The 19823-nt window shown below is 30.3% G+C and overlaps 1 protein-coding gene across 4 annotated transcripts in view; it reads left to right on the top strand.

The window, feature by feature from the left end:
- The window catches only part of LOC111039507 (dystrophin, isoforms A/C/F/G/H-like), a 52321-nt gene that overhangs the window by 31198 nt on the left and 1300 nt on the right, over positions 1–19823 (top strand). For all 4 annotated transcript variants that reach the window (XM_022323040.1, XM_022323039.1, XM_022323042.1 and 1 more), the window contains exons 52-66: positions 8682–8854; positions 9719–9863; positions 9950–10073; positions 14567–14730; positions 15307–15432; positions 15489–15619; positions 15693–15887; positions 15944–16080; positions 16147–16351; positions 16418–16688; positions 16777–17297; positions 17396–17539; positions 17605–17842; positions 19498–19579; positions 19663–19764. In XM_022323040.1, the coding sequence (XP_022178732.1) occupies positions 8682–8854; positions 9719–9863; positions 9950–10073; positions 14567–14730; positions 15307–15432; positions 15489–15619; positions 15693–15887; positions 15944–16080; positions 16147–16351; positions 16418–16688; positions 16777–17297; positions 17396–17539; positions 17605–17842; positions 19498–19579; positions 19663–19764 (2758 nt within the window). The remainder of the gene's footprint in view (positions 1–8681; positions 8855–9718; positions 9864–9949; positions 10074–14566; positions 14731–15306; positions 15433–15488; positions 15620–15692; positions 15888–15943; positions 16081–16146; positions 16352–16417; positions 16689–16776; positions 17298–17395; positions 17540–17604; positions 17843–19497; positions 19580–19662; positions 19765–19823) is intronic.

Raw genomic sequence — 19823 nt, 5'->3', positions numbered from 1 at the left:
AGGTATATTATGTAGACGTGCATAGTTATAAAATGTATGTTTTGTTATTGTTTACATTTTATTTTTAGTGACTTACTCTTAAGTTTGTTTTCAACTTTGATCTAACATGCCTCCCTGTGACTTCTTAAGTGATGCTTATAGTATGGAGTGTGGGGGGGGGGCCTTTTCCTCCATCTACTAATTTTGAACTTAAGTTTAACTCTAGTTCCAGTAATTATTAATGTAAGTCTTAGTTACGCCTATTATCACCTGGTATAAATTAATTGTTTATGTGCAAACAACTTGCATATTTTCAATGAAAATAGGTTGTACCTCAAATTAATTTTTAAATGGTATACTTGAAAATCAAAGAACTGCTTTTACTATACGTCTATCCTGTAGTCCACTATACATTTAAATGCTTACCATATTATTTGAAATTTAAACTACTTTTTTTACTAAGATATTTCAGTATTTGTATTTTGTATTCTATTATTGAATTATAAATATTGAGTTTACATTTAGAATTTAGCGAATAACTAATTCACTACATTTTCAAAACTTTAATAATTGTTTTATGTGAGCGGTCATACCATATAATAAAAAAGGAACATTTTTTTGACCATCTGGATTTTATTAGATTTAAAATGGATACTACAACCTTGTTTATGTCAGTTGTTATCTTACACTCCCTGTCCCTGTCAATGTCTGTACAAATAACTGCTTTGTAGTATTTTTTATTGTAGTTGACATTTCTATCTCGAATAACATTCCAAGTCTTGGGTTGTATTATATATTTAACGTTGGACACATTTTTTTTTCGTGTATGGATTGTTTAATTTTTTTGTTAATCTAATGGAAGTTGTATAGGTACATCTAGCATATACAATCATGGTAAAGTATAATTATGTTTTATTTTTATTGAAAATTGGACACAAATTGTCATATATGCCAAAGTTAGTTTAGATGCGAGTATCGAGGGATAAATAATATGTGTATCGTGTATTAAAATTTTAATTCAACGCGAAGTAAAAAGTTAAATTTTAAAATAAGTCGTATAAAGTGCGTAAATACAAATTGATGAAATTTTATTATTAAATCGTATAGTTCATTTTATTTGATAATCGAAATTCAAAACATAAATCTAAGACGGGGAAGGCATGTGAAAATATAGTAATACTAATATCATTTATCAATGTATAATTTATTGAAGGTACTTTGGCTGAGGGAAATAGCAGTCTTAAATATAATTATGCAGAAGTGGAATGTGTCAATAAAAAAGTGGCATATCTTCACTATATCTCCCCCTCACTTCGATCATTGATTGTTTCAAAAATGAACGCTCACTTAAAACTCTTAAAAGGAGGAAATAAATATAAGTTATATGTAATCAACTTTATTCTCGACTTTATTGTTATAATAATTGTTATTATACCGTAATGGTCCTAAAAGTTAAACAAATGTATTTATTCATTTATCATATTATTGCGTTATGAAATACCTATCATATTTTATTAGTAATTTTATTTTTAATTGTTAGGTTAGGTTTATACGTATAAAACTAAAAACATTAATAAAGACAATAATAAGATATTAAAATAATTTAATGATGTGTATTGTGGTCTGAGATGATACATTCGTTAAAAAAATCTAAAAATTCGATTTATCTAAAGTATATTAAACAGAAGCAATATTGTATGTATCTTATAATTATGGACTACTCGGAACCCCGTTGGTATATTTTTTTATGTATAATATTGAATATAAGATGAACGGAAATTAGATTGATGCTTTTTGTATTAGTTTTATATTCATTATACTCGTTACCTGAATTATATCATTATCATATACTGATGTATAGGTGTTATTATATAAATATATATACATATATATATATATTCTGTGATATTAATGTTGATGTTTGAATAACAAAATAAAGGGATTGTATAAACAAGCAATTGTAAAATCAATTGAGTATTGTGTTCATGCTATTATTTGTGTGTTATTGTTATCTTTTATTCTTAACTATCTCGTTTGAAGGTACAAAAAAGTAGGTAGGTACTAGGTACATGTGTACTATGTGTAAACGAAATAACTAATTTGTCAGGTTAAATTGATTAAAATCACATCCTCCATTGTCTCTGCGCTATAGTGGTATTTTTTAGGACATTTCGATTTCTGTCTTATATTTTATCATTATTATAAGCCAATATAATATAAAGACTTATTTGTATTTTCTATTCTATATATTATTTATAAAATAAAAATAAGAATTCTATTATATTCATAAAGTTATAAAAACTATGTATCATATTATATTTTGGACTGTTGAAGTATTTAAAAGTCTAGAAAAGCGTGGAGTGAAGTGCTTGCCACAAAATGTTGTTGGCACACTCCTTCTATCATTAAAATTTATAAATGCTTATAAATAATTATAGATGTATTGATTTAATATTTCGATTTATTTTGTACACGAACGTATATTTTTTGAAACACGGAATAAAAAATATGGGTTGCCATTTAGAAAAAAAACATCATCAATAAATTCCGTCAAAGTCTACCTACACGCTGGTATAATATATAATCTAACTGGTCAATGATATATGAAACGATGATGGTCCCTGTTTATTTGTATAAGTGTATATGTGTATATGTGTGTATAGATGAATGGGTATATTATATACGAACATTAAAAAATGATACGCATACGGAGTAGGAGTAACTAATGTCGCCGTCGCGGACGTTATTATTTCGTATAAAATCCAGAAGACACAAATCACGTCTCGGAGGTGCTATAAAATATAAATACAAGAAATCGAACCCGAATCCAAACCGGCAGCGCCCGACGACGGCTATTGATGTTGGTCACCTATGACCCATTGTTGTTTGACGTGATGGCAGCGGTGGCCCTACGAACGACAATATAATATAATAATAACACTCGCAAGTTCAGTACTCGGTGTATTGGATGGCAGTGATGCACACACGCGCGAGTAATACTTTGCTTACACGTACATACGCGGGTACCGTATAAAAATATATACACTCGTATATATGCCGCGCACGTGACCCGGCACCACAACAACCTCTCGAGTAAATTGCACGCGCGCCGCCGTACATGCGCCCCCCGCGAAACAAATATTATATAGGTGTATCATCCACTAGCGGCAGCGTCTCGTTCGTTGTTGTCGCGTCTCTGGTCCCTCACACGCGGTCTGTCTGTCTGCGGCGTCGGTTGGTGGTCGGTGGTGGTCGTCCGCGCCCCGCTATCGTCTCGCGTCATGTCCGAATCGCTGCGGCGGACGTCCCGCGACGGTGGCTCGTCATCCCGGCAAAAAATCACATCCGCCTTGCAAATGATACGGAAAAACGCTGTGTACCGGTCGATTGCGACGCGGTTAGGACACGCGGCCGACGTAACACCAAAAAAATGGAAAAAGTCATCGCCGACGGTGCAACCGACGGCGTCGTTGTCGCCGTCCGCGGCCGATGACGGTGGCTTCGGCGATTGGCGCACAGATGGTCTGCCCGAACATTCGCACCGCAGGCCGTCACCACCATGCGCCGTCACCCGTTCAGTGTCCGACTACGGTGTGGTGCAGCAGCGGCCACCAACGCGCAGGCAACACGTTAGCAGCGACACCAAACGCGTGGAAGAAGCGTACCGCCGAGGGTTTTGCGACGGTTCCGTGGCCGACGTGTTCCTTATGCGACAAACCAGCGGCAGCGTGCGTCAGCAGCAGCAACACCATATGGCCGTAGCCGCCGGGGGAGGACGTCGGCGACCTCGTCCCAGCTCGGTGGATTACGCCGACGGGACGCCGTGGACGAGACTCAGCTCGTCGTCCACCGTCCCGGCCGGTCTTGGCTGCGGCGGCCTGTCCGACAAATCGCACGCTACTCCCCCGGTAGTTGTGCAGCACAGATCGTTACCCTCATCCGCGTCCAGATTGCAGCGGCACCGCCGGCTCTCGCTGCCCGTCTCGTCCCAAGGCGACGACGGTGGAAGTGGAGTAGGTTCCTCGTCCGCGGTCGACATGGAATCGCCGTCGGCCACAGTACCCACCAGAGCCGCTGCCATCGCACTTCACCAACTCATCGAATGTTACCGGAACGGTTATCGGGTGACCGATCACAAGATCGCTCTAATGTTGGATATACTAGACACGCAACAAAGACTTGCCAAGGTAAAAGTTACGAGTTCGGATGGGATGGCAATTTTTTTCTCTTTCGTCCCCGGGCCGACGAATTTCGTTTATATATTATAATATTGCGCTGTACGGTCGTACAAAAGCTTTTGCGTGGATGATATAAATTAAACTATACCTGTACATATTTTGCCCATATTTACCGCAGGTCTTTATAATAGAAAAACACAATTTCGAAATTAAGTTAGGTTCCGTGTATCTGTAGCCTGTTAGTAGAAACCCATATAAAGTAATCTAACAGATCTTTACATTTATGCGTCCACAAGTTGTGCTCAATTGTTGCAGCGGTTGATTCAATGTGGTCTTAAAAAATTACAACGCGTGCATCTATAGACTTCATAGTTCAGATGTAACATAGTTTACAGAGTTTTAGAATACTTGCAACCGTTTTCTTTTTTTACTCGATTTTATCTCATATTGAAAATTGGAATGGATAAAAATATTAAATTTCAAACCCAATAAAACGTTTACTCTGAAAGTATATATAGTATATACATATAATATAAGTAGTAGGTATACCTTCGACTTGCGCTCTACTTCCAAATCATTCGCCCTTCTAGGTTAGATTTGCATAATACATATCGTTTGGCCGCCTGGTCTGAAAGCATTTTCACGTTTCGTCGGGAAATCATGTCAGGGAAACACACACACATATATATATAAATATGTATAAATTATGTTGTAAAAAAAACTATTTCCCTTTTCCGTATACCTGTCCCAATGAAATATTTAGTCTAGTTGTTTTTCTCAACTGCGAGGCCTTCCCCGAAGTTTGATATAGTTATTTTTTAAAGATGACAAAACTTTGCCGCTTTATATTGTCCATTATTCATTATGGTTTGTACCTAGTTGATTTTGACTCTGGTGATCCCCTCGACAACAAAATAAAATAATTAATCATTAAATAATAAATCCTATTTGATTAATTGCTATAAAAATAAAAAAAATTTGATTTATTTATTTTATTTAAAATGATGGTAATTAGTTTTAGTTTTAACCTTAGCTTTTCTTCCATGAGGTTATTTATATTCATAAATGTGTCGCTTTAATTTATTAGTTATTACTTAATACGGTAACATAGTAGTGATTGGATACATTTCTTAATTTATTCACAGAAATCAGTTTTAAATCATAAATAACCGAAGGGTTAACTTTTTTTTTATTACAAAAAGGTTGCACATTAAAATACATATGTTTTGAATTTATTATAAGTAATGTATTCGTTATTATACTGCATCTATCTTTCATTTTAACTGTATTTTCGATTTTGCGAAAAAAAAATGGTTTTCTATCATAAAAAAAAGTAAAAACGTATACTTCAAATATCTTTGTTATATTTTGGTATAATACTAAAAAAATTCTATTTAATTATAAAATATGTTATTCTGTCTTGAAACGTTACCATAACTATTTTGAACAGCATCATATTGTCAAATCTGATTGAAATCCTCTTGTTATATTTGACTTAGATAAAGGAATCAAAATGATTGATACACGGGATTATCGTGATTGATTATTTTGTTATTGTTATATTATACGAGTGTAAGCCTGCAAATTATACGTGTTTCGTTCTTAATAATAAAAGGTCCTATATATGCATTAGTTACAATTATATTATGTGAATAATTTTAGTATTCCAAAATGCTTATTAAAGCTCTCCAACATTCGACATTTTTCGTATCATTAATTGGAATATTCAATAATACTTGACACGGTTTTTCATCGAGTGGGTTAAATGTGATATTCATATTATAATAATATGATATTTATTATTATTTGCATCGGTCGTATTATTTAAGCTTTTCTCTCACTAGATAGATATATTTGCTCGTAAATTAAAAATTATTCGTAGGTCAATAAAAATATTATTCTCAAAGTAAAACATTTCAGCATTGACTTAATATCTGTTGAAGTACTTCGGAAGTGTATAGCTCACATACATATAATATTATAGTTTATAGTATATACTGTACCATGCATAGGGGAAAATATACGAGCCCAATTCTATAAAACAATGCACTTTGAGCTTGTGTTCGCTTGTCTCTGCGTTTTTCTATAATTGTACACTGAATTTTTTTTAATCAATGCCAGAAGCGAACAAGAGGTCTCTCAACAAGAGCATCTGACCTCATTGTTTTAAACTCTCGTATTAAACGTTCTTTTTTGCGTACAATGAACGGGATTTTATGGTGTTTCATTATAAAAGGTTATGTTTGCAAGATAAGCTTTATTATAATTTTGGTGTTTAGCACATCTGCGAATAGAGTTTATACCCTTTCAGATATTTCTTTGATTTTTTTCTATAATCTATAATAATTCAACACTTCTCTATTGCGATACCTGAGATAGGTGGTTGAAATAAATCAATTAATTTCAAACCTTTTCATCTAAAATAATGAACTTTTTTGGATGTTAAAAACCGGCATTGATACCCTTTTTAGTATTTTGGGTACATGCATGGAAACTGTTGCGTACTAATTTGATGGTTTGACTATTTTTGCTGTAATTTAAAAAATATATTAAGTAGACATTTTTTATGCTCTCTTATTTCTGTGTTACATTTTATACAAATATAAATACATGTAAACAATAACTTGTGTATTGGAAATATTAACATACTTATTATAAGTAGTTTTATTATTTATATTTTTGATATTTATAGTATCAGGTTTTGATTTCTGGTTCTATTGGGTATCCGACTATCGGGTGTATCGCCATTTTGTTCAGTGTGTAAATCCTTGATTTATTATCAAATTTGTATTTTTCTATTGGAATCTGTATAATTGTGTGTAGTTTAATATGTAGTGCTAGTGCTATGTGATTATGAATAATTTACTGTATTATTTATAATTACTCATATAGCAAATATGATATAGTATATGATTTCTAACTGTTTTTAATTAAATTCTTAAAAGCTCTTGTAGTAAGAAATAATACTACAAGTTTTTTTAATTACCTATGTAAACTGTTCTGTAAAAATTGCAATCCATAAATCTTATGAGTTATGAATTATGATCAATTGATTTTGAAAAATTAATGAATCTTATGAACTAAATGAAAAATGAATTGTTATACAAGTTCATAGTTATTTTTATTGCAAATAGTAGATCATTACATTTTTTAGTATGGCCTAATATACTTAATTTAGTATATTTCTAATATCACCTATATTATATTTTTAAATAATAAATATGGCTTAATATTAAATATTTGACGTATTGATAACAATGCAAATGGCTTGAATTAAAATGACAACTATTATACCTATATAATAATTTGTTTTATCGAGATTATTACATTAATTTATATGAAAAGCGGTACTTTAGTAGGTACCTAACAAAGATAGAATGAAACTGACATACCCTGTAATCTATATAAAGTCACAATCAGTGCAAACGAACTTTACCAGGACGGGTTTAAATACTTCCTGGCTAACCTTGAGAAGTAATTTTATTATTTTTATATACTTTTTGCAAACCAATTATAAATGTAGGTACCTAATTTTGATTTTAATTAAAATGCTTAACTCGTCTACATGATTTTATTACACTTAATTCAATTTGAGTCCAGTCTCACACAAAATCTAAGTGTGACTATATGGCTAACGTGGAAAAATAATGTAAACTGTGTGTACCTACCTAAAGTAAAATCTTTGAGAAGTTTTTTGTTGCTGTGTATGATACTACGGTCTATATGATGTTTATGATATTATATAATTTTGTTTTTTTGTCACTGTTGGCACAAAGAATATTTTGATGTTAACACAAATTTCATAATTTAACATGTCGTATGTGTTTGTTGGACATAAAACTACAAATAAAAATAATGAAAAATTGCGGGGGTACATAACAAGAGAAAATGTTTGCATAGAAAGGATTTGCGAGGAACCTTGTGGTCTTGTGTTATGGCTCTCGTGAGAATACTGCTCTATACCAGCAACGACGCGTTAAAATTTAATTAGGCCTATTTTGTGGCTTGTTTCCTTTACCACCCGCTAGTTTATATTTTCTGCGTGATCGACATAATAAATTGATGTTTATTCGATTGGCTTTGCGTCCGTGTAGAAATTTAAAATGTTCATGTTTGAAAACAACTTATATTCCACTAGTAGGTAAAATATCAACCCTCGGGTGTATATGGTACGACGACAATTTTAATGAAGATGAGGAATTTAACAGATGCATTGCTCTTTCTCTCATAACGCAATCATTACCATCTATAATCCAATTACACAATCCATTCTCAATTAACTGTAGTTTATATTATTTACACTTTATCCGCCAGATGTTATATCTCATTAATATTAAACCATAAAATCATTGGATGCACAAATGATTTAGATGATGTATAAACCTACGACTTATACATACTTAAATTATGATTTGTTTGTAGTTACGGTTTGCAGTAATTCAAATATTTTAAAAAGACAAATGACTAACAGAAAACATGTTATGTATTTTATAAAAAAAACTAACTCGTTTATTTTATTAACAGGAATTGCAGCAAGAAATGGAAACTAAAAGTCAATCATTAAATTCGCTTGATACTAGCGGAAGAAAACTTCTAGGAAGTCTGTCGTCACAGGAAGATGCGGTGATGCTTCAAAGACGGTTAGAAGAAATGAATCAGCGTTGGAACCAATTGAAAAATCGTTCTGTGACTATTAGGTACCTATTTACATTCATGATTTTAAATAATGGCCCATGTGGCCGGAGGTCTTTAAATATATATATTTAAATAAGAATGAGTACCTATGACATAATTTATATTTATATACATTATACAATCGTAATATTTCAATATTTTAAATTTAAAATAAAATATGAAAAAAATAACTTTCAGATTATGTAGGTGGTGATCATACATATTACTTTGTAGTTAAAAAGTGCAATAATATATTTAACCTTTAAAAATAATACATTTTGAACTGTATATTATGAATGCCTTTTTTGGGTAGGGGTAATTGGAACCTGTCATTTTACTTGTGCCCCGAGGGATATGTACAGTGTACACCCTGTTAACTTTCATTTATATTATATGATTGTAATTTATAATTCCCAAGAAGCTCATATAGCACCGAACCTGTGATATTGAAGCAATCCCGTTGGACTTTGATCATATTTAGTTTCCCCCTTTTAATACTTGACGCGTCAAGAGTAGTGTGACCTTTTGAATGATTTATTCGCGTTATGGGTACTGAGTTAAGCTCATAAAATTATCAACGTTTGCAATTGGTTTTTGTTAGAAATTTTGGTTGGTAATAAAACTCCGATAGTAATTTTAAAGAATAATGTTTTAAAAATTTTTTTGACGTAAAAGTAATCTACATTTCGCGTATACGCATTAATAAGTATATATAATAGGGTGCCCGTTAATTATATATGAACTTTATACGTATATATTATGAATACACGCCATGACCCACGTGTATTAAAATGTGTTATTTATACATGCTTATATACCCATTTAAGGATGTTTGGAAATTTTAATTTATCATACATTTATTCTACTTATATATTTTTTTATTGTAGAAATCGATTAGAGAATAATACGGAACATTGGAATACTCTTTTATTATCCCTGAGAGAGCTAGTCGAATGGGTAATTAAAAAGGACACAGAAATTTCAAGTTTTGGTCCTTTAGGCAACGATTTGGTCACGCTACAAAAGCAACAGGTATATACAATTAATTCACATTTTATTGTAGAGCAAAATATAATACAACTATTTATTATATATAATAAAAAATGAATGTATTATAGGATGATCATAGAGGATTCCGTAGGCAATTGGAAGAGAAGAGGCCAGTTATTGATTCTAACCTACGTAGTGGTCGCCAATACATTAACAATGAATCCCAAATTGCATCTGCCGTAAAAAATGAAGGTAAGAATATAATTTTATAAGAAATTTCTAAGTAAAAACACTAAGAAAATCGCAATGCTTTAGAGGTCGGCGGGTGTACCTTGTCATTGAGTAACCACATTAAATATGTGTTATATTTTAAATCATAGCATATATGAAAAACGATTGTAAGTTGAAACGGTCTACCTGTCTCTGTCAGCCCATATACATTACTTATATTGGAATCTTTTAGGTATTCAATTTTCATTTCAAATATTTGCTGAAAAATTCAAGTGTCTATTGTTATTTGTTTTTGAGTTACACCAAAAAAATAAAATTGGTTTTGCGTAAAATTCCCATTATTCCCGACGTTTGTTAACTTCTCCCGACGCTTTTAAAAACTACTTTGAATTTCCCGAGTGCGTCATCTACGTTCACTTTTCCATCAGTAAAGATGCTGATGTCAAAAATTGAAAAAATTTTACCACCCCAAATGTTGATGATGGAAAAAAAACATCATTGCAAAAACAATACATTCATTGGTTTCGCTCAGAAACTATAAGTAGAATATATCAACTATCTACTAAAAATATTTTAAGGATTTTAGATCCTGATCGTAGAGAAAGAATGTACCGATATATTTTTTTTTCTGTCAGTAATCAACTTTTCGGGCAGTACAAATACTCCACTTCTCTACTTCAATATATTTTCTGATATGTAAAAGAATCTAGATTTGGTGCATTTGAGTGATAAAAATTGAAAATTCGTAGTAGCTTTCAAATCAAACACGTCGTTAAATAAAAAAATGTTGGCTAAATTGGCTGTATTTTTTTGGTTTAACTGAAAAACTAATAACCGTATTGATAGTTACTCGAAATTATTTCCAAATGTTAATATGACCATTTTCCACACTGATGACTTAGCCATGAAAAAAAATGTTTATTGTTTTTTTTTCAATTATTGTCGATAAATACTTTTTCGCTGGATCAAAAAACTTGAAAATTTAATACGAAGTTCATAAGATACTAATATTATCAGTCGTTAATCTTGTAATTAAAAAAAAGTCGAGTGTAAACCCACAATATATAATTATGATTGTTTGATGTTAAAATATTGACAAATTCATTAAAAATTGTGAAAATTTGTAAATTATTTTTAAGTTAGAGATTCATAAAACATTTTCTTTTCATATAGCTAACATTTTAAAATATAATGTATCACTGAATTCAAATTTAACACATCCATTTTAGTGACTTCTCTAGACATATAATGTAGGTACAGCAGAGCGTTATCCACTTGCCTGCTTTTCTTACTTATGATGAGCTAAACGAAAATACAAATATTTTAATAATACTTGTATACTTGTGTCGTTTTTTTACATCTTAGACTGATTGAAATAACTGTTTTATAAATTAAAATGTGTTTTGATGATCATAGTTTAGACTTTTATCAAACTATAACTGTCGATGTCTTTCATACTACAATTTTTATAATATAAGGTAATGTAAACATAGGCCTCCCTAAAAGCGGCACACCCTACAAAAAATTCTACACACTTAAAATTTTTGAATTATTTATAAATATAAATATTATTATTTTTAAAATACAGGTAAATAAAATATATTACAAAATAGTTATTGCTCTATTGTGCAGTATCAGAGTACGAATCAGGTACTAGATCCAATTTGCTACCGAAAACCTCCCTTCAAGTTGATCAAACCATTCTATCTACAAGACATTTTGTCTTCAGACACAAAAGTAAATGAATACATTTAGAAAAAAAAAGTCATTGAAAATCAATACATTCATGATTCATCACTCTGCTTAGCATCTATAAAATATTCTTCGAAATTCGAGAAAGGATTCTGGAACCTATTTTGTACTATAGTGTAATAACTAATAACTGATTATACAATTATTATTATTTAATTGATTGGTAACTTTGGTTATCAAAAAGTTGACCTCTCCGCTCAAGAATTGTTATAATTGTTATGATTTTATATAAAGATTTATCATTTAATTCAAATGAAAAACTAAAACTACGTGTACAATGATTGAGTCAATGGCGAAGTGCACTTGGCATCTGTACTTCAGAGTGGTACCTACTTAGCGGATACTTTTTAACATTTAAATTGCAAACTAAAAAATAGTCTAGGGAGGAAAAAAATTCTGTTCATGCTTATAATTGTAAAATAGTGTATATGATAAAAAAAGAATATTAATTAACTGCATGTATTAACACCCTAATGAGCATTAACTATAGGTACCTACTACCTACTACAAAATATACGTACCTAAGTACATTAACCATCGACATTTCACAAATTACAAGTAGGTACTATTTATGTGGAATAAAAATTTAAACACACTGGTAAAGAATTAAATACGAAGTTTAAACTTTTAAACAACTATTTATAAAACTACACATTTTAACGTATTCTGATTCAAGAGCGTTATTATTATTATTATTATTATTGCTGTTATTACTTATTGTTGAAATTATACTATGCCTGCATTCGTCTGACACTCACCACACAATGGTTTTACATTATTTGGGCACCACAATTGATATTGATTATTAATTTGAGCACGGCTGTTGTCTGTGAACTCTAATTACCGTGAAATGAAATACTCGAAGGACAATAATATTAATATTATTTTATTATTGAGGTAGTTCTAGTACTACCACGTAAATATACTATTGTATTAATTTACTTATTTTTAATATAATTTCATTTAAATGTCCATTGGACATAAATACATAATTAATAATTATATTATAGTTAAAATAATCTCAATAAAGAAAAAAAAGAAAACCTCCTCACATACTTCAGATCCTCTGAATCTTGCGCCTACTGCCCTGCTACCCTGCTACCCTTAATTGAATCTATTAAATATGGTAAATGCCCTAAAGAATATTACGACTAGTGTTAGATGAAAACCGGGGGTGTTCAAGCCAACCACCGCCTCTCTCCAAAACAAAAAAATGGTACAGATCTTATCTCCTGGCCCTTTCATTTATATAAGGCCTAATTATCTAATAATTGTTATCATTGTAAAGTGTATTTTGACTAACTTGGAACAATTATAAGTTTTAATATTAATATTTGGCAGTATTTTTATGAGTAATCAATAATCATCCACGTCTCACCGTCCCGGTTTCAATGAAAATACGTAATAATATATTATTTTTTACTTATAATAAATTATTATTAAGAGGACGCTATACGGGCATTTATTGTCTCCGTCTTACTTGTGTGTAACATTGCAAATTTACGCTCAGCAGATCACATTCAGCTCCGTTAGTTTAAAAATTAGAGTGGATCGACCTATTATAAAAATTGATGGCAAAAACATTATCTGTGTTTTTATGTGGTTTTTTTAAGATAGTTCAATTTTTTCAATTTTTGTGTATATAATTTAGAATGAATTAAAATGCTCATAACTCTCTTCAAAACTGAATTATTGTAAAAAACCTACATAATATAGCTAATATTCTTACCACCAAGTTTCATAATATAATTCACTCTAATTTGTGATCTGCTGAGCATAAATTTGCTATGTTACGCACTTCTAAGACGAAGACGACAAATGTTATGTCCGTGTAGCGTCCCCTTACGTATATTTAAGCAGATATTAAATTAGTTCTAATTCGATTAATTTGATGACTAAGTAATTTCTGTTTAGAAACTTAGAATATTTTGAAAAGTAAGACTCCTTGGCACTTAAGACCTTCTATTTTGTTTAATTTGAGGTTCATTTGTTATATTCAAAAAAATAAATTTTGTATAAAGTATGAAAATTACTTGGACAATGGGCACAGTAAACAGTGCCTTGTCAGAATGACTCAGATGTTAGAATCATTGTCTGAACTGACTATAAAATTTTACTTTTGTTTTATTAGAACATTAAATTAACATTTAATTCTAGTGATGCTTATAATAACAATATATCCTAACCAAATAATAATCAATGTCATTCTCTAAATTTAAACTTAATTTTAGTGTTATAAACTTATAGAAGTGTATTACAAAATATACTAAAAATATATAACAAATAACAACTTAACTATAAGATATCGTTGTCATTGTAATGGGTCGTTATTTTTGAGAATATATTTTACTAAAATAAAAATTTGTTGAAACATGAATAAAATATTATTTGAATTATATTCCAATAGAAGAAATAAATATTGTGTAAAACACAAAAATAATGTGTGGTACCTATTGGTGAAAATATCAATATGTACTTATATTGTTATATAATTATTTTACTTAATTTAAAAGAATCAATCTACTTATTAGTTGTTGTTTAAATATTATCATAAATCAACCATATTTTGTCTCTAAGTAGAAAAAATTGAGCAGAACCTGTGTATTTTACTTTGAGTATATATTATAAAATTAAGTTAGTATTCTGCTACTGCTTTCTTTTTTGTTATTGTTAACATTTTTCACAATATATTTTATGGTTGTGAAAATTAATAAATTTAAATTTGATGTAAATATAATCAAATTAAATTGATTTGTTTTTAGAAATTAATAACACTGGAGATTCTAGAGGATATCGTAGTGCTGAAGAACAAGCTCGCGATTTAACAATAAGTTTGAAACGTGAAGTTTTGCGTGTTTCTGAACAATGGAACTCTTTACTTCAACGTTCGGATCAGTGGCAACGAAGCCTAAATGACTCAATTAAGGTATAGTTTTTTTTTATTCTAGTGTTACAACAATATTTCTTGATCACAAAATTAACTTTTATAGTTAAACTTTATATCAATAAAAACTTAAAATATTTAATTTTAATTTTCACTCTCAACGAGTAGGGAGCTTAAGCTCTATTTTTACAAATTTTTCGTGGAGAACAAATCTAATTTTCAAACTTGAATTACAGTTTCGTTTCCAAGTTTTTTATTTGATAATTTTTTATAATGTTTATTGTTAGAAGTTTGTACACAAATAATCAATTTAAAAACTCATTTTTTATTTATTTTTATGTGATAGATGTTAATTTCATTTATTTATGTTATGAAGTAATTGATCAAAACACTTTAAGCAAATAAAAATAGATTAAATACCTCTCTTTGTGTATATATTTAATATACATTACACATAGTCCTCAGAACTGGGTAATAAACTATTTTTGTACAATAGCCATGTGTTGCTAGTATAGCAGCCAAATCCAATAGCCAATCAATTTATTTTGTTCATTTTACTAAGCAGGTCATATAGTGATTTGATGTATTCTTATAATTTTATTCGTATATTTCTTCTAGAAAATGCAAGTGTTCCAGAAAGGCTTAGAGGACTGTACTTCAAAATTAGCTAGTGTTGAAGCCATGTATAAATCATGGCCTGCACCAAACACTGGTGACTCCACAAAAGGTCTTCAAGAGCTAAGGGTAAATTAATGGATTAAAACAAATATACAAATAAATATATTGATTTATTTTTATAGCAATTTGGAGATAGATTAAATCCTGTACAACGGTTATTGGAGGAAGTTAATGATCAAGCCAGCATACTTGCATCAAACAATGTAACAATATGTGCATCCAATAAAAACATGTTGCAGGACATAAATAATAGGTAATTTTACTTTTTTTAGTAATATTTGGTATTAAAAAATGTAAATAAATTATGTTTTTTTTTTTTTAATCAGATGGAAAATTTTACAATTAGCTATGGATGATAGATATAAACAAATCCGTGATACTGGGAAAAGCACAATTAGCAATAGTAATGGAACTTCACCTGCCAGTCATAGCGAGGCATCCACTTCCTTATTGTTGAGTGGATCAGTGGAACCTCCATGGAAACGTGAAATAACTCCAAATAAAGTTCCTTATTATATTAAGTGAGTATTTTTCAGAATTTTTTTTTTGGATATAATACTAATTTAATTCACATTAGCCATCAATGTGAATCTACTAATTGGGACCATCCAAAAATGATGGAACTAATGTCATCTCTGTCAGAATTTAACGATGTAAGATTCTCCGCCTACAGAACTGCTATGAAATTACGAACAGTCCAAAAACGCATGTCTCGTAAGTTTTATTGTTTATGATTGTGGGAATAAAAAGATTTTTAAAAATTCTTGTCTCTTTTTTTAGTTGATTTGTTGACTCTAGAAGCCGCCTTAGAATCATTTGATAACCATGGTTTACGTGCTCAAAATGACAAATTAATAACTGTATCAGAAATGTTAACCATTCTAGGATCTATTTTTGACACACTAGCGTCTCAACATCCTTCTTTAGTACACGTTCCACTCTGCCTTGACTTATCTTTGAATTGGCTATTAAATGTTTATGACAGGTAAAGGATACATTTATAATTCTAAAATAATATTCCATTTAATTTTTTGTTATTTTTTTTTCTTAGCCAACGCACAGGACAAATTCGTGTATTGTCATTTAAAGTTGGTCTAGTATTATTATGTAAAGGGCATTTAGAAGAAAAATACCGTTACTTATTCAGATTAATAGCTGATCCAAATAGACAGGTAGATCAACGCAAATTAGGCCTCTTACTGCATGATTGCATTCAATTACCACGCCAATTGGGTGAGGTAGCATCATTTGGTGGTTCTAATATTGAACCATCTGTTCGAAGTTGTTTCCAAAAAGCTGGGAAAGATAAGTCTGTTATTGAAGTAAGTATATTTATTACATAACTACAATTGCACATAATAGGTACTACAAAAGTTATAATTGACTAAATTAAAACAAACATTATTTCAGGCTATGCACTTCTTAGTTTGGTTACAACAGGAACCACAGAGTATGGTATGGTTAGCTGTGCTGCACAGGTTAGCTGAAGCTGAATCAGCGAAACATCAAGCAAAGTGCAACATTTGCAAAACGTATCCTATAATTGGTTTCCGATATCGATGCTTAAAATGTTTCAATTTTGATATGTGTCAATCATGCTTCTTTTCTGGTCGTAAAGCTAAGCACCACAAACTTACTCATCCAATGCAAGAATATTGTACTACAACAACATCCGGAGAAGACGTTCGGGATTTCACACGTGCCCTTCGTAATAAATTCAAATCTAAACGTTATTTCAAAAAGCATCCTCGTGTTGGATACTTACCTGTTCAATCAGTATTAGAAGGTGATGCCTTAGAGAGTCCTTCTCCATCACCACAACATTCTAACACTCCTTCTACTATACCTGACGTTCACAACCGTTTAGAAATGTATGCTTCACGTTTAGCTGAAGTTGAATATAGAGCACGTAGCAATTCTACCCCAGATTCGTAAGTTATTATTAAATTTAATTAAATCTTACTGTATGCATAATACCAGTACACAATAATATTCTAATATTTGTTATAATGCTAATTATTGTTTTTAGTGAAGATGAACATCATTTAATCGCCCAGTATTGTCAGTCATTAAATGGTGGGTCTGAAACATTGCCATCTGTTCCAAGGAGTCCAGTTCAAATAATGGTTGCCATTGATGCAGATCAGCGTCATGAATTAGAAACTATGATAAAGTAATTATTAAATCAGGTTCATTAAGTTAATATAGAATTAAATATTCTCTAACATAAAATTATAGAGAATTGGAAGATGAAAATACACACTTGCAAGAAGAATATGAAAAATTAAAAACTGGAACTGGCAGCAAAGGGTCTTACAATATTATGCCCAACACTAATGGTGAGGTTGATATGGTATCTGAGGCAAGAATGTTACGCCAACATAAAGGCCGCTTAGAAGCACGTATGCAAATATTGGAAGACCATAACAGACAATTAGAAGCACAATTGCAAAGACTTAGACAACTATTAGAAGAAGTAAGTGAAAAGTGTATAAGTAATTGCATACAAAATCATGTTTACTTAACTTATAAGTGAAGAAAATAATTATTACATACATTTTAACTTTGAAGTTGATTACGAAGTAAAATTTGTCTGCTTGTGCTTAACTGTTCAAAATGTATTTATTTATGAGGACTAAGCATGGGGGGATAAGTACTTTTTTTACCAGGATACAATTATTAAGGCCACAAATACAGATATACGTAGTGCCTATATATTGTATAAAAAAAATTTAACTTCTTTTGAGTTTTATCGTTGGCATATTTACTTAACAAATCTGGATCCACTTTTTTACTTTTTGATGACTCACTTTCGAAAATTTGTTTAGACATAATTTATTATTATCATAATATATATTATTATTTAATAAATTAAAACACAATTAACAAAAAATCTCCGTCATAATAGCCAATGGGAAAAGTAAAATAAAAATAATAACTCCTGATAACATTTTAAATAATACCATAGGGCATAGAGTAAGAAATAAGAGCAGGGAAATGATACTTGCTTACTTTATAGTTTATATTGCTTATACTGTTATTATTGTTGATGTAAGAGAAAATTATATTTTAGACATTCATATTAATACACGCTTTGTTTAAAAATAGAACAAATCAAATTTATTACGATACAAAGATGTATATACACGTAGATAGTAGATACATCATACTTAGCTCTCACTAATCAAGAAATTATTTATTATTATGGTTGTTTATTTTTGTTATTCGAACATTGATTATATTTATTTATATTTACATTTTATACATTATTTAGTTTTAGCACAATAGTACATACAACAAAATACATATGTATTTATATCGCTATCGACGAGATTATACTGAGGCCCCTAGCCCCTAATGTAGTATACAAGTATTACAAATACGCATTAATACTGTACAGCCACCAGGGCGCCAGTCAGTACTCTAAAAATTTACTTTTATACTATTAATTTAATTTTTAATTTTTGGGATGGGGCCTCTGAATATAAGATTGATGGGCCTATCTGCCCATGAGACTAAGCAAACTAGTTAATTCATTTAATTTATAATGTAAATTCATATGATGAACAAATAATTGAAGATTATAATTTACAATTAATACAACTTTTAAACATTTTTTTGTCGGTTTAAAACAAATAATACAATAAGTTGTGTAATTTAATGGGAAAAAAAAGAGAAGAGAGGTAAATGACTATGTTTATACAATATCAATGATATTTAAAGTTTAAACCAATTGTATGCAGTATGCATTATTACAATTTACAACAAGGGGCCTGGTGTGTATCGATAGTTGGTCGCAGTCGCTAATGTGTGATGTGATCAAGCATTGTCCAGCATTGCTAGCTCCCGAACATATGACCAACAGGGTTTTTAGGGACAAATTGTCGTCCCACATACATACTAACCTAACCGTAACCGTATAGTTTCTGATTCTTTAATTCAATAAATAAAAAATATATTTATGTATACAATGACAAAAGTATTATATTATAAGATATTTTTAATTTTTACAAATAAAACAGTTTTATAATTAAAACATTATTCAATAGATGATATTTTTATAAAAATTGTAATACTTTAAGTATTATTTTTAATTAAATTGTATGTTTGTTTTTATTTTGTAAATTTTAGCCTGCAACATTCCAAACAAGGTCAGTGACAGCTTCTCAATTAGCATGTGATTCTCCTTTACAAAGTTCTTCTGACAAATCAGGTATGTCTAAAATAATTGATTATAAAAGGATAAATTAGAGTAAATCTCGTTTTTTTCATTATTATTTTAATTCTTTTTTTTAGGAAATTGGTCAGAAAACAACAGTCGTAATACTTTGGAGAGACCACCTCCTCCACCAATATCTGCATCTCATCATGCGGTTGGTAATTTACACCATATGGCAGGTAAAATATAATTTAAAATAACATTTTTCTATGTAACATAAGTGTTCAAATCTAACAAT

This window comes from Myzus persicae, unplaced genomic scaffold (assembly GCF_001856785.1).
Source record: "Myzus persicae strain clone G006 unplaced genomic scaffold, MPER_G0061.0, whole genome shotgun sequence".
In the NCBI taxonomy this organism is placed as follows: domain Eukaryota; kingdom Metazoa; phylum Arthropoda; class Insecta; order Hemiptera; family Aphididae; genus Myzus; species Myzus persicae.
Note: the sequence above shows the minus strand (reverse complement) of the source record. Positions and strands in the feature narration are given on the sequence as shown.